Raw genomic sequence first — 13,829 nt, 5'->3', positions numbered from 1 at the left:
CCGTCTGTTTTTAACCAGATTAATCCCAAAGCAAAGCAAATAAATTACAATTATAAAGAGCAATGAATGCAGTATTATGCAGGAGAGAGAAACAGACTGTGATTTACCTTTTTCTCTTTATTCAAGTCAAATCTTTAAATCAATCATCTCAATAAAGCATTAATTTGAATGTGCAGTGGGAAAACTTTCTCCTTTAGGTTTTAAAGTTTCTAAAAATTGCTAATAAGTTGTGATGCAATTTTGTGATGTCATTACAAAACCATGATGCTAAACTGTAACAGCACAGAATATGAGATTACATAAACTGCCTTTTTCATTCATCCATTCATTTTTCTTCGGCTTAGTCCCTTTATTCATCAGGGGTAGTCACAGTGGGATGAACCGGCAACTTATCCAGCATATGTTTTACGCAGTGGATGCCCTTCCAGCTGCAACCCAGTACTGGGAAACATCCATACATTCTCATTCACACTCACACTATAGCCAATTTAGATCATCCAATTCACCTATACCACATTTCTTTGGACTGTGGGGGAAACCGGAGCATCTGGAGGAAACCCACGCAAACATGAGGAGAATATGCAAACTCCACACAGAAATGCCAACTGACCCAGCGACCTTCCTGCTGTGAGGCAACAGTGCTAACCGCAGATCCACTGTATCACCTACAACTGCCATTTTATGGGGGGAAAAACATTTGAAATATATTAATTAGTAATAAATATATATATTTTTTTGTAAAAAGTAAAATGAACATGCATTGTTTAAAAAATGTTCTTCATTGGAATCAGTGGTTGCATGAAGAGACAAAACCTTCTACACGGTTCTTCATAGTGGATAAAGTTTTTTATTCATTCATTCATTTTCTTTTTGGCCTAGTTCCATTATTAATCTAAGGTCACCACAGCGAAATGAACTGCCAAGTTATCCAGCATATGTTTTACGCAGCGGATGCTTTTCCAGCTGCAACCCATTACTGGGAAACACCCATACACACTCATTCACACACATACACTACGGACAATTTAACTTACCCAATTCACCTATACCACATCTTTGGACTGTGGGGGAAATCAGAGGAAACCCACACGATCATGGGGAGAACATGCAAACTCCACACAGAAAAGCCAACTGACAAAGCCGATGCATGAACCAGCGATCTTCTTGCTGTGAAACAATCGTGCCACCCACTGTGCCACTGTGATGCCCCATAAACTTTTTAAGATTATTAAAAGGTTATTCATGCTTTGAAAAAAAAGGGTTCTTAAAAGAACTTCTTGTGTCAAGGTTCTGTTTGTGGAACCAAAACTGGTGCAAAATTTAATTAACAATTATATATATATATATATATATATATATATATATATATATATATATATATATATATATATATATATATATATATATATTATTATTATTATTATTTTATTTTTTTTTTTAGATATAAACTATTTTAGGACTGATTAATAAGACAGAACAATAGAACAATAAACTGCCAGATCGCTACTACAAACAGACAATTTGCCAATACAAAAAACTGAAATATCTTTTTTTTAAATAATAATTTTAAGGAAGATCAATACTTTACAAAACAACAAAAATACTAAACAAATCAGTCAAAATGGCTGTGTTTTGATATAGCATTGAATGGGCTATTTGCAAACAAACTTTTAATTTCAGCCAGCCAGCCTCAGGGCTTCCGGAGAACTGTCTTTCCAATATAAAATTGTCACGTTACAGGTCTGATTTCTCTACAAATCAGTGATCTTCACTGCCTGATTGGTATACGATATAAAGTGGGTCTCAACCTGGACAAGAAGCATGGCATTAAATTCCATTTTTCCCCACCATGTCTTTAAAATAAGACAATTTATTTTTCCTCAGTATTTTCAGAGTTTCGTTAGCCTGCTGCTCCTGACGGCGCTAAAGGTTACATGGTCTTTCATCTCATTTCACACTTGAACAACTAAATGAAAGCTTAAGTCTATTTAACTGAATGTATTGTAATTATGATACAACATCGATGCTGTAAAAGGAATCTTATGAAATTGAAAATATTCACATTAACCTTTCACCGGAAGTTTATCATTGGCTGAAAAACACTAGGGGCCATAAGACGCGATGCAATTGTTATTTGCTAGTTTTAGCTTGGCTCAAGAGTCGTTTTGACATTTTGCGCCACGCTGTTTAAATAGCAAATGCATTTGCGCTCATATGTGCGCCCATAGGCGTTCTATTTTGAGGAACTTAAATAGACTGTTTAATAGACCAGATCAAATCAGGTCTATAGTCCAGCGCAGAGCGCGTTAGTTGTGCGCCTCGCTTGCACATTGCTTAATACACACAGAGTGTACAGCAATATGCAAATATCTTTACAAATGAAAAAGAATTAAAGGATTAAAATATTACATTTTGAAAACTATTATTTTCTAGCCTACATAAATATAAAAACCATACTTTCATGCCTTTATCACGGAGGGCTTTTTCAGTTTATTCATAACAATTTGCTTTTGTAAAGTAATTATTAATAGCAGTATTATTTATTATATGCATATTTATATTTGTTTTATTAAAAACAAGCTTAGATTTGCCCACCTGTCAGGTTTTGGACCATTTGTGGCATAGCAGGTGTATTTGGAAATAACTCTGTTTTTAACACACTTCGTTAATGTTGTTCATTTATTCGTTTGCTGGAAATTAGAACTGAATTTAGAAATAGTTTTGAAACAAATATTTGTGCTTAATAAATGAAATTAATTATGTATAGGCTAATAGATGTCTGTGCCACATTTCCTTATCCGCAAGAGTGAAAGTGAAAGTAAAGAATGAGGAGGCTCATCTCTCATTCTTGCGCTACAGATGCTCTGTTTAACTGTTTTATTGCTAGTGAAGCGCTCAGTTTTTCCACTTACAAAGTCCACCATATAAATAGCAAATGCACCATGGCAGGACGCAACTGACTCTTAAAGGGAATGGGAGATGAGACTTTGATTGGTTTATTCTCAAAACACACCTATAACTCATAAGAGAATAAGCTCAACCCTGTAAGACCATGCGCCACTAGCCAAAGCTGATTTTTCTGTCCTAAAATAGTAAAAGTGGATTCTGACACGCCCGATTGTCAAAATAGAGCCCTAGCTGTGCATAGCCCATTTATAGGCTATGCTATATAAAAAAGTTAGCATTGCCCTCAGTTAAAACTTAGCATTGCCCTCAGAAAACAAATAGCAGCTTAGTGATAATGATAACAGCAAAAATACCTTGTGCTGTCCAATGAGACTGAAAAAAGTTTGAGAACCACTGTTTTCAATGTAATGGACAGTATCGGACAGCAGATGGCGGTCTGCTCCAACTTTCTGACCACCACCATCTGTGGTCGGCATGGAAGTGGTTAAATTGGTGGAGTTGACTGGCTTTCTGCCGTTGTTTCGAGTCGAGTTGGGGGGAAAACAGCGGCAACGCGGAGATGCTGAGCGGAGGGGTTTTCTGATCGCCCTTCGGTGTTCAATGACATGAGCACATTTGCTAAAACAACAAATTATGGCAGGGAACCTCAGCTGCTACGAGTTTCAAAATACCCCTGCCGCATAAAAAAGCCGCATTGTTGACCAAAACTGTAACCGTGAGCAGCAATAATGCGAGGGGCGGACAGGAGCCGCAGGTCTGCCGTGATTGTGCTCTGCGTGCTGGGATGCGCTTTATGGACGGCGACCGCTAAAACACTGCAGGAGAACACCGATGCCAAAGGTAAGAGACACGCCGAGACAACACCTGCAAACACACCACTTCTGCTCACGTTCATGGGAATTTTGGTGGAGATTTGGGGAGCTTGCTTTGACTTCCTAAATTGCATTCCCAGTGCTAACAGCTAGCAACCTTAGCATATATTATAACGCAGTGTGTAACGTTACATGTTTTATGAGCAAAGAATGTATGTTTTTTGATTACATAGTTTTTTTTCACATGTTAGTGTTTAAACAACGCAAACTGTGTTAAACTTACGTGGTTCAGTTGCTCTGCTGTTTTGTAAACCTCAAACCATCTGTTTGAAATCGGATCTCATTTTTGTGATGCCTGTCTCTGCAACAAGCATCACTGCAGCTTCCAAAGCAGTTCAACTGAGAGGCACAGAAATGTCTTTATTTTAGGTTGGAGCAATGTCCTTTTTCTGTCTGTTGGACTCTAGTTTGCTTTCAGATATGATTTAATATTCCAATATTTGTCTTTACTCAATTTTAGTTATTCAGAAATCAAAAAATCTAGTTTTTTTTCCATAAAATTGGTTGTCAGAATTGTTTTCCTATAGTTATTTTATAGAATATAAGTTTCTTAATTAAGGTAAAGTTGGTTTTATATTCACACATTAAAACTTTCGCCTTAACTAAATAATTTAAGAAAAGTATTCTTACCAATGCTAAATGTGGAAATCATATTAACAGTCAATGACTATCGAAGTACAACATTGTTCATGGTCAAATAAATACTGCTAATGATGTTTTCAAGTCATACTTGCATGTGACTTCAGACCGAATATTCAAAGTATCGTGGTAAACAATATAGGGAGCATGTCACAAGTTGTTACTGAACGAATGTTCGAATATAAAACTAGCTTTACCTCAATAGTTTCTTAACACTTCTTAAGTTAAAGCATTAGTATTACATTGTCTAAAATGAATATGTACACACACACACACACACACACGCGTGCGCATGCATATGTCAGGCTACTATTCATTAAGGGTCAATATTTGCTACATGGAGTTGTTTTTAGTGCCATTTCTGGCATTTATCTTCACAACAGGAGTCTATTTCATTAACTATGTCTGTTAGGGCTGCTTGATTTGGAGAAAAAAAATCGAATCACGGTTTATCTGATCAAAATTGCGATTTGCAATTTAAAATCCGATTTATTGTAATTTCATAAAAGAGCTACAGGTTTGATGTAGTGTTTTTAACAGCACCAAAGAAAGACCAAACATAATCACAAGAACACTGCACTATGCTACTGTTTATTAAAAACCCTTTTTTTCAATAAAGATGTCAGGACAAATTAAGAAAATAACCACAGTATTTTAAATTCAACTAAATAAATTGTATATAATCTTATATATTTATATATATAAAACCTTTTAAAACTGTTTCATATATAAACACACACACACACAGTGAGAGAGAAGGAGAGCAGAGTTCACAGCTTTTATTTCATCCATTGTAGTGAATAGGGGCTCGTAGGTTCTGCTGTAACGATTGTCTGCTTTTTAAGTAACATCAGTTAGATCGCTTTTAATTATTCGCACTCGCCTCCCTCGCCATAGTAATAATCTAAATAATTTCAGCTTTTGTGATTTGAAAATAGCACCTTTTCAAATCACTGTTTCAATGTAAATTAATCATGCAGACCTAATGTCTGTTTTGTCTTTTATATCAACTAGGCTCCTTACATTTGTCCAGTTATGTTGTCTTGTTTTTAAATGCACATAGTATTGCATTTTTTTCTAAACTGCATGAATACAAAATAAAGATAAACTGATATTATGACAAAATAATTCTTGATGTTTATTTTCGATATATCTTAATTATGATTGACGTTGATTAATAGAATACATAAAATGCAAGCTTCCATTAGTTAATGTTGCTCAATATATTTGCTAATATGAACAAACAATGGGCGATGCATTTATTACAGTGTTTATTCATCTTTGCTAACATTAAGTCATTCATTGTTAGTTCTTTTTAACTCTGTGCATTAAGTAATAATAAAAACTTTGGATTTTAAAAGCCTGATTCATTTGTTAATGTTGAACTATTATTAATAAATGCTGCACAAGTACTTTACATTTATTAACATTTTGATTCATGTTCATAATGGGAATCTAATTATTCCAAAAGAGCAAATATATAAGGCTATAGTATTTATTTATTTATCTATCATCTTAAAATCATATAATATGGTTTTCTCCTTTACAAACAGATGTGACATATCCATTTAGTCCATTTCAATGATCTTGCTGAAATTTAAATGGAAGTGGTTGCTGTGATGGTTTTATTATGAGATTATTTCTGGCTTCTGACTATTTCCAGACTGTTACGGTCTAAATGATGTGGCTAATGCAGTGTTAAGTGTCTGTGCATTAAGATATCAGCATGTTGGGTGAGGAATAAAATCGAAAAAGCCATTTTCATATAACCAGGAGTTCACATTTGACATTTACATAATGCTGATAGCAGGTCAACACTACAGATATGAAGATTTTGCTACTTAAATGCCAAAATCTGGCTAAAATGACTGTAGCTCACTTCTTGACTGTCAGTTTGGTGAAGACTTCCTTAATGTGAGGAATCCCCCTCCTGTTCTCCCCCCATCTGGCTCCTGCTGATGAGCAGTGGCAACACAGATGGGTCTGATCCGCTTCTGTTCTCAGGACAGTGGACTGGCACAGTGTATGCTTTGAGTATGCAAAACAGGGCTTTCCTGCCTTTTGTCCAGGCTGTGCCACTTCCTCATCACCAGGATCTGAAAAGAGATTGCCGTGTCTGCGTGTGAGGTCTTGACACGGTATATTCAGGCCAGGATTTTTTTTTTGCCATGGTGCTTTGTTAAATCTTACTGGCAGAATTTTTACTCTCTTCAATTCTTTGTTAAAATTTGTGGGATTTAAATGAAGAAAAACAAAGAGCAAGGAAATAGATAAAGAAAAAAAGAAACATGAATTATAATGTATTTTTACAGCGTTTATAATTCCTTTTAAGAGTTAATTCACGTAAATGTTCATGATGGTTCACAGTCCATTCACCAGTCTTAACTCCTAAGCTGAAATATGTATTGCTTGTAAACATTGAGGTTAAAACAAACAAATAATTAAGATGAACAAATTCCATGTAATTCAATATGTCATTAGTTGATTTTAACTGATGTTCCTATAACAAATGAGAGCTTTCTAAAATATTACTCAAGTCTCTCATGACAGCTTTTCCTAATAACAAATTGACTGTTTTTAATTTAGGTTTTTTTATAGGCAGATTTTTACTTTTATTATATTCAGTGTCCACTTTATTTTAGTGTACAATTTACACTATTATCAAACCATTAACTAAGACTTCTTTTTAGCTACTATTACTTTATAACTACTATTTAGCTGCTTATTAATAGTTAGTATGGTAATAGGTTTAGGAATTGGGTAGGATCAGGGATGTAGAATACGATTATATTTATAAGTGCTAATAAAGCATGGTTTCCGATACATTCATTCTTCCATGGTGGGGCACCTCACCAAAATTCATTCCCGCCACCGCTACATTACATATTTTCATTCAAATAAATGGCCACAGCCATATCACTCTGCAGCCCAAGTTACTCACTGAAGCTAAGCAGGCCTGAGCCTGGTCAGTACTTGGATGGGAGACCACATGAGAAAGCTATTTTACTGTTGGAAGTGGTGTTGACCTTTGGTCTGTGTGAGTCCTAACGCCCCAGTAAAGTGAAGGGGACACTATACTGTCAGTGAGCACCATTTTTCAGAGAGGTTAAACCGAGGTCCTGACTCTCTGTGGTCATTAAAAATCCCATCCAGTCCCACTATCTCTCCACTTCACCAATAGTTGGTGTGTGGTGAGCGCGCTGGCGCCGTTGTCCTGTGGTTGTCGTCGCATCATCCAGGTGGATGCCGCACACTGGTGGTGGTGTGGAGAAGCCCTACTCATGATTGTGAAGCGCTATGGGTGTATGGCCATACCCAAACAATGCGCTATACTGTATAAATACACATTGCATTACATTATAACACCAGCTGTTGTTTTTTTGTTTTGTTTTGTTTTTTGTGGGTTATAATCTCACCACAACGTATTAAAATGTAATTGATAATAGAGCGAACTTTTCTGTAATCGTAGTAGTGCTGTGCATTATTTGTTTAACCCTTTAAAGTTACTTGCTGAGTGACTTACAGCTGTGTGATGCGTGAGGCTAGCAAACACGACGCAGCTTTCAGTTATGAACACATTTTCCATGATTATACTTTATTTATTTATAGATAAAGGTCTATGGTTCTGCATATACTTACTTTATCTTGCTGGAGTTTATGACCGTTTCACTTTACTTCAGGACGCATGAATGCTGTTCTGTCGGTCTATTGGAGTCATTCATAAATATTTCTAACAAACCTAATAAATGTTGGAAACATACTCGTTACATAAACGCACTAAATCGCACTTCAGCAGTGTACATTCGAGAGCACACAAGAAAATCTGCACTTGAGCAGCGTATATTTGAGGGTGTGCAAGAAGATTTGTCCGCGAACAGAGGAAATCGGCTCGCAACCAAAGAAATTTGCATGCTTGTATTACATGAATGCGATTTCGACTTGTAATACTGCACTCACCACATTTGTCATTGAAATAACGCCATGGGTCGTTGGAAGATCTGTGTAAAAGACCTGCCCCCACAGCCAAAAAAAATACCAGAGGAAGCACTGTAAAGAGTTATTATATTAATATTGTATAGGTAGTAAGACCTATGTTTACTATACTTGTATAGGTGTAAGTATAGTAATAAATGGTGTGAATTGTTACCTAAAGTGTTACCTTATATTTTATTCTGTATTCATGTATTGTTTTAAATATTTTTTACACAACTGTCTACACATACCTCTACAATAGGTCTAAAGTTTAGGGTCTGAACGTATACGATGCTCAGCATATATAAGTACACCCCTCATAAATCTATCTTTAAGTTAATATTTTAATAGGAAGCAATACAATATTATATTTGTGCATATACGTTAAACTAGTACACCCAAATTTATATGTGATAGAAAAATATTAAATACAAATTTTTAAAAAGAAAAATTAGTGGAAATTTTGTAGGTTGTAGTTTTGTTTTTTTGCAATATTTCGGATGACTTTAAATGTATAGTCTTTCAATTTCTAAATATGTTTGGTGACTAAAATATTATTTCAATAAATCTGTTTGATAAATCTGTTTTGTTTAAATGCACCAAAATACATTGCCTATATTCACTGACAAATGGATCAAAATATTCATTTTTAAAAGGGGCTGTACTCAATTATGCTGAGCACTGTATATGCCTCTATCGACGTGGGAAATAGCTGTTTACTATTGTTTATAGAGAGATTTTTCGATATATTGGTTAGACTCCAATTGAGAGTCTTTGTAAACCATATATAGGTGTGTGTATGATGCAGTCAAGTAATAAACCGGTTCCATAAACAAATACCAATTTGTTTGTTTTTGCATAGCCCCCATATTGCCATTATTGTTCATGCCAACAGTCAGACGTTTACTATAAGCAGTAGTCTGTTGTCACACATGCAACCAAAACACAGACTAAATGGACTCCCTAACAGTTTCCTGCTTCTAGGGACTAAGAACAATGGGTCTTAGGAATAGGTCTTTAGCATGATTTTAAGAGCTTGTAAGCCTCATAAAGGCTGATAAAGAGAATAAGTCTGGTGGTTCCTCCTTATTAATTAGCAGTAAAGCATTTTGTGTGGGTTTTGTATATTGCTGTGGGCCTGGGATCTATTTGTTTGCCTCTTGCATTTCAAAGCATTTTCAGCAAGCTGGGGACCCCTGTTGTGCTTAATTTTTTATGGGGTCATGTTTTCACTGAACACTCAGACATTTTTCCCATCTCTGATTACCCAAACCAGACCATCTCCCTTGGGTGAGCCGGTCAGGCAGCTCTCATTCTCTCTATTTCTCTTCCCACACGTCTTGCAGATTGAGATGGTGGACTTGTATATCTCTCAACATGGACCTGGTTAATCTGCATCTTATAAAGGCATTGGGAGTTTTATATCTGACTTAAATGCTGAGATTTACAGGACTGGAATTGGGCTTTTCCTGGGTGTGGTTGATGTTATAACTAGACCTGATAAAAGAAATGAAATAAATAATAAAAATCACATTTAAATGAAGTAATTTTATTTGTTTGCTTAAATCCTAACACTATATGTTTAGTCACTAATGTATGTGCATCTGTGCTTATGTATTTGTATCTGAAAAACTATCTGTTCTGCATTAATTGAGATTTTTAAAATGCATCAGAATCAAGAAAGAATAGTAATTTTAGTTTGTCTTGCTCCAATTCTTTACAAATATCATTTGAACTTAAAATAAGAATTAATGAAGTTAGAAAAAGGATCAAGCGAATTACAAGGGTATTCATAGTGAGCTGTTACATTACATTAATCTTGACTCAGCCTAATGCACAAGGGCTCTTTCTCATGAATATTTTTTGTTAGTTAATGAGTTTATGGTTAAACTATCCTAGAGCGCCGTGTGCTGTTAAAAAAAGCTCAGAATTGATTTAAAAGAGAATTGCAGTCGTTTAAGCACTGATATCACAATGCGTGTATCCGCAGTAGTCACATCGCAAGATCTGCAATGTTGAGTTGGGATTATAGTTGACCAGAATTTGGACTCTTCCCAGAAAACCATGAAGCACTGTTAGTTTCACTTTCAATATTTGCGTATTTATGACTAGTTTGTTTATCATATGCATTAATAAATTACGTAAAATATATTTATATTTCACTTCCATACAAAATCATCTAAATTAAAGACTTTCCAAATAGAACCATTTAGGTCATCTGGGGAAATTGTATTTATATTGCAATGTATATCGTAGAAAAAAAATATGGCGACGTCAGATTTTTTTTCAATATCGTCCAATATTTTTTTCAATGACGTCTACACCCATCCCAACCCTCACAGTTTTTATGGTCTACACCCACCCCAACCCTAAACCCACCCGTCACAGTAGCATGGGCATTACCACAGTGAGTGTTACAATGTCTACTATGTATTGGACCTTGTCCACATCATTGGCTACAGACTGCGGCGAAGACATCTTGTGAAAATCTCTGAATCGGAATAGAATACTTTTTTTTGGTAATGATTTCTTGCTCTAATTTGTTTGTGCGCTTCATACAATATTTAGTTATATTCATCACACAGTTTGTCTTTGCTAATTTTTAGAGAATATGCACAAAAGCACATCAATCCAAATGTGTTACAAAGCATGTAACACCTTGAGCACACCAGCTCATTATTTATGAAGAGCAGGTGTGCTCGGGGCGTTACACACATTGTCTTAGCCTTTTTTGGAGCTTTGTTGTTGCAGCCTTTTTGAAATATATCTTTGTAATTTTTTATAACAAAAACAAGTCTACTTATAAAGTCACAACATTAGTAGTATTAGAGTGATTGTATTTTAACCAGTCGGGTGAACCAATAATTCAGTGGCTCACTTCATTCAGAATGAATCAACTGATTTTATAAGTTGAATGAATTTCTTACAACATTTACTGCCACCTGTTGGAACTTTAGTTTCTTAAAAATAATATTTCATTATAAAATTTTCCTATTAAAAGATATTTCTATATACATTCTATATGTGTTAGAATAAAGTTCATGACTTGAAGCAGCATCCATCCTTTTAAAACTTAGAGTTTTTAATGACTTTTGGGTTCTGAAGATGTTCATAGATGTGTTTTGGAATGAATCCCAAAAGAAGGAATTTCTTTCAGATCTGATTAGAATTTTATGGGCCAACCCGTCTGTTTTTGTGCCTGTGAAACATGATAATCCTCCACACAACAGCAGTCTTTAAACTTTTAGGCTGAGTCTGGACGTCCTGAATGAGTGAGGAGCTCTCTCTCTTTCATTCACACACATGGCCTGTTCGTCTCCTTTTATAGAGAGAGAGAGAGAGAGACAGCCAGTCTGCTGAACATCTGGAGAAGTAATTTTTACACAATGGAAAGACAAGCTTGTTGCATGTTTTAGAATTTGTAAAACTGAATGATAAATGTGTTTTCTCTTAGATAACTAAAATAATCATCTTATAATAGTTTTGTTAATTTGTTTTTGGAATGGTGGTTTATTTCATAACTGAGAACAACTTGCACATTAGTAGGATGGGAAACAAATTTCCCAAAGGAGAAGTGGTTTTCATAACCCCTGAGTGATCATGCTGCCTTTGTTGGTAAAGAGTCAATAGTGACTGTTACTCAAGACAAAAGAGACCTAAAGTTTTACTGCATCAGATGATTGGTGTAATTCAAGTTTAGGTGATCAACAGGGCTGACTAGTATCAGTAATTAATACTTAAGTGCTATAGAATCAACTGTCCTCTCAAAGCACTCGAGAAATGAGATTTGGTTTTAGATTGACTGCTGAATTGTGGTCAGGGTTTGGTTATTTGACTTGTTTCCAATGCTGATATTAGGGCTGACACCACATTTTGATACCATTGGAGACTGATACATAATATATTACACATAATGTTAATTTTATTGTCAGTTTTCAACTGTAATTTTGAAGTGAAGCTTGGTACCAATTTGCTTGGCCAAGTTGTGGCCTGTGAAGTTACTAAATGGCTGTTCAGTTGAATTTAGCTTGAAAGGTTTCCGTTTAAATTACTTTAAATACATTATAATGAATCTTCAGCACTCATCGCCTACAGAAAAGAATGAAACATGATATTTATATATTTATTGTTTAAAAAAGCACTAAAGTTTTAAATGTTTCAGTGCTTATTTAATAATGTACTAATTGTATATCTAAATTGTTTTGAGAAAATGACAGAAACTGTATTGGGTGTACATGGTTGTAGTACAAAGCTTTTGTACTGGTCTTAGTTCAGCGTCTGCAGTCAAAAGTATTATTAAAATGAGTTAAATCTACACAATTTTTTGGGACAACTTAATTGTTTTATGTTCAATCCACTTATTTTTTTTATTTTATTTTTTTTATTTACAAATTTAAGTTAGCTTAATTGATTTGTGTTGGGACAACATGAAGGAATTGTGTGGAGCCCTGCATTTTTACAGTGTGTGCACCAAATGAATGCCCGCGCAAACCAGCTTTTGCACAATCTAACCCTATATAACCTTGCTAGTTAATGCTGTTTTTCCAGATTAATCAATAATATGGTTTCCTGAGGCTTTCTAAAGCTTCTGAATCCAGCATATTGACTGATTGCTCTCTTCATTACTGCTCACATGACTCTGCTCTTAGGGTTAATGATACCATCTAAGGTAAATAGAAGTTGGTTGTGCATTAATGTCAGTTTATTACCCTTTTCTACTAAAATAGTCATTCATTTTAAATTTTTGAATGCATTTATAGTAACATGCATTCAATTAGGGATTTGGAATATTGAATAAAATATATTAATGTTCACTTTCTTTGTTAGACTATTAAAGTAGATGTTATGTCTCTACATTCCCTCTTCTTTCCACTTCATCTCTTTCTCTTCTCCACTGCAATGCAGCATTCTGGATGGTCTCTGTTTGCATATATTCTCTAAAATAAACACATTCTTACTTATCATGGCCAGAATGCAAACTGCAAGATGGTTTACTCTTGACAAAGCACAGCTCTTTTTGAGAATTGAGAGCACAAGGTGGATTCTTGATTTTTGAACACAAAACGTTTGATCACATATGCCAGTTTCCAGCTTCAAGAACTCCCAAAAGCAAACAACACATGGTCCTAATATAATAATGCTATAGAAAAAGAAATCATGATCTAAACGTCTGTCTCCATATGGCTAGACACTGATTCATTATAAATGAATAAAATATTGGTTTTCTAGACACTGAGCTCAGAGTATTTAAAAGCATAAAGCTTATGTGTAGTTTAAATAAACAGTTCACAGAGATGGCTGTTGAGATTGCATGTTCACTTTAAACTGATTGAGCTTGGACCTGGTATATGTCATGACAAAAAAATTACAACAGTTCTGTCTGGTTCTCGAATCTGATTGGCTGATAGTCTTGCAATATTCTGCAATATCAGCACTCGT

General features: G+C 35.0%; 1 protein-coding gene across 1 annotated transcript in view; it reads left to right on the top strand.

Annotated features, from left to right (window-relative positions):
- The first annotated feature begins 3,437 nt into the window (after window positions 1–3,437).
- fam171a1 (family with sequence similarity 171 member A1) overlaps window positions 3,438–13,829 on the top strand; it is a 50,341-nt gene continuing 39,949 nt past the window's right edge. The window contains exon 1 of the mRNA XM_056474983.1: window positions 3,438–3,747. Coding sequence (XP_056330958.1) covers window positions 3,636–3,747 — 112 coding nt within the window. The 5' untranslated portion in view covers window positions 3,438–3,635. The remainder of the gene's footprint in view (window positions 3,748–13,829) is intronic.

Source organism: Danio aesculapii, chromosome 16 (genome assembly GCF_903798145.1).
Source record: "Danio aesculapii chromosome 16, fDanAes4.1, whole genome shotgun sequence".
Lineage (NCBI taxonomy): Eukaryota > Metazoa > Chordata > Actinopteri > Cypriniformes > Danionidae > Danio > Danio aesculapii.
This window is presented reverse-complemented; position numbering and strand designations above follow the sequence as displayed.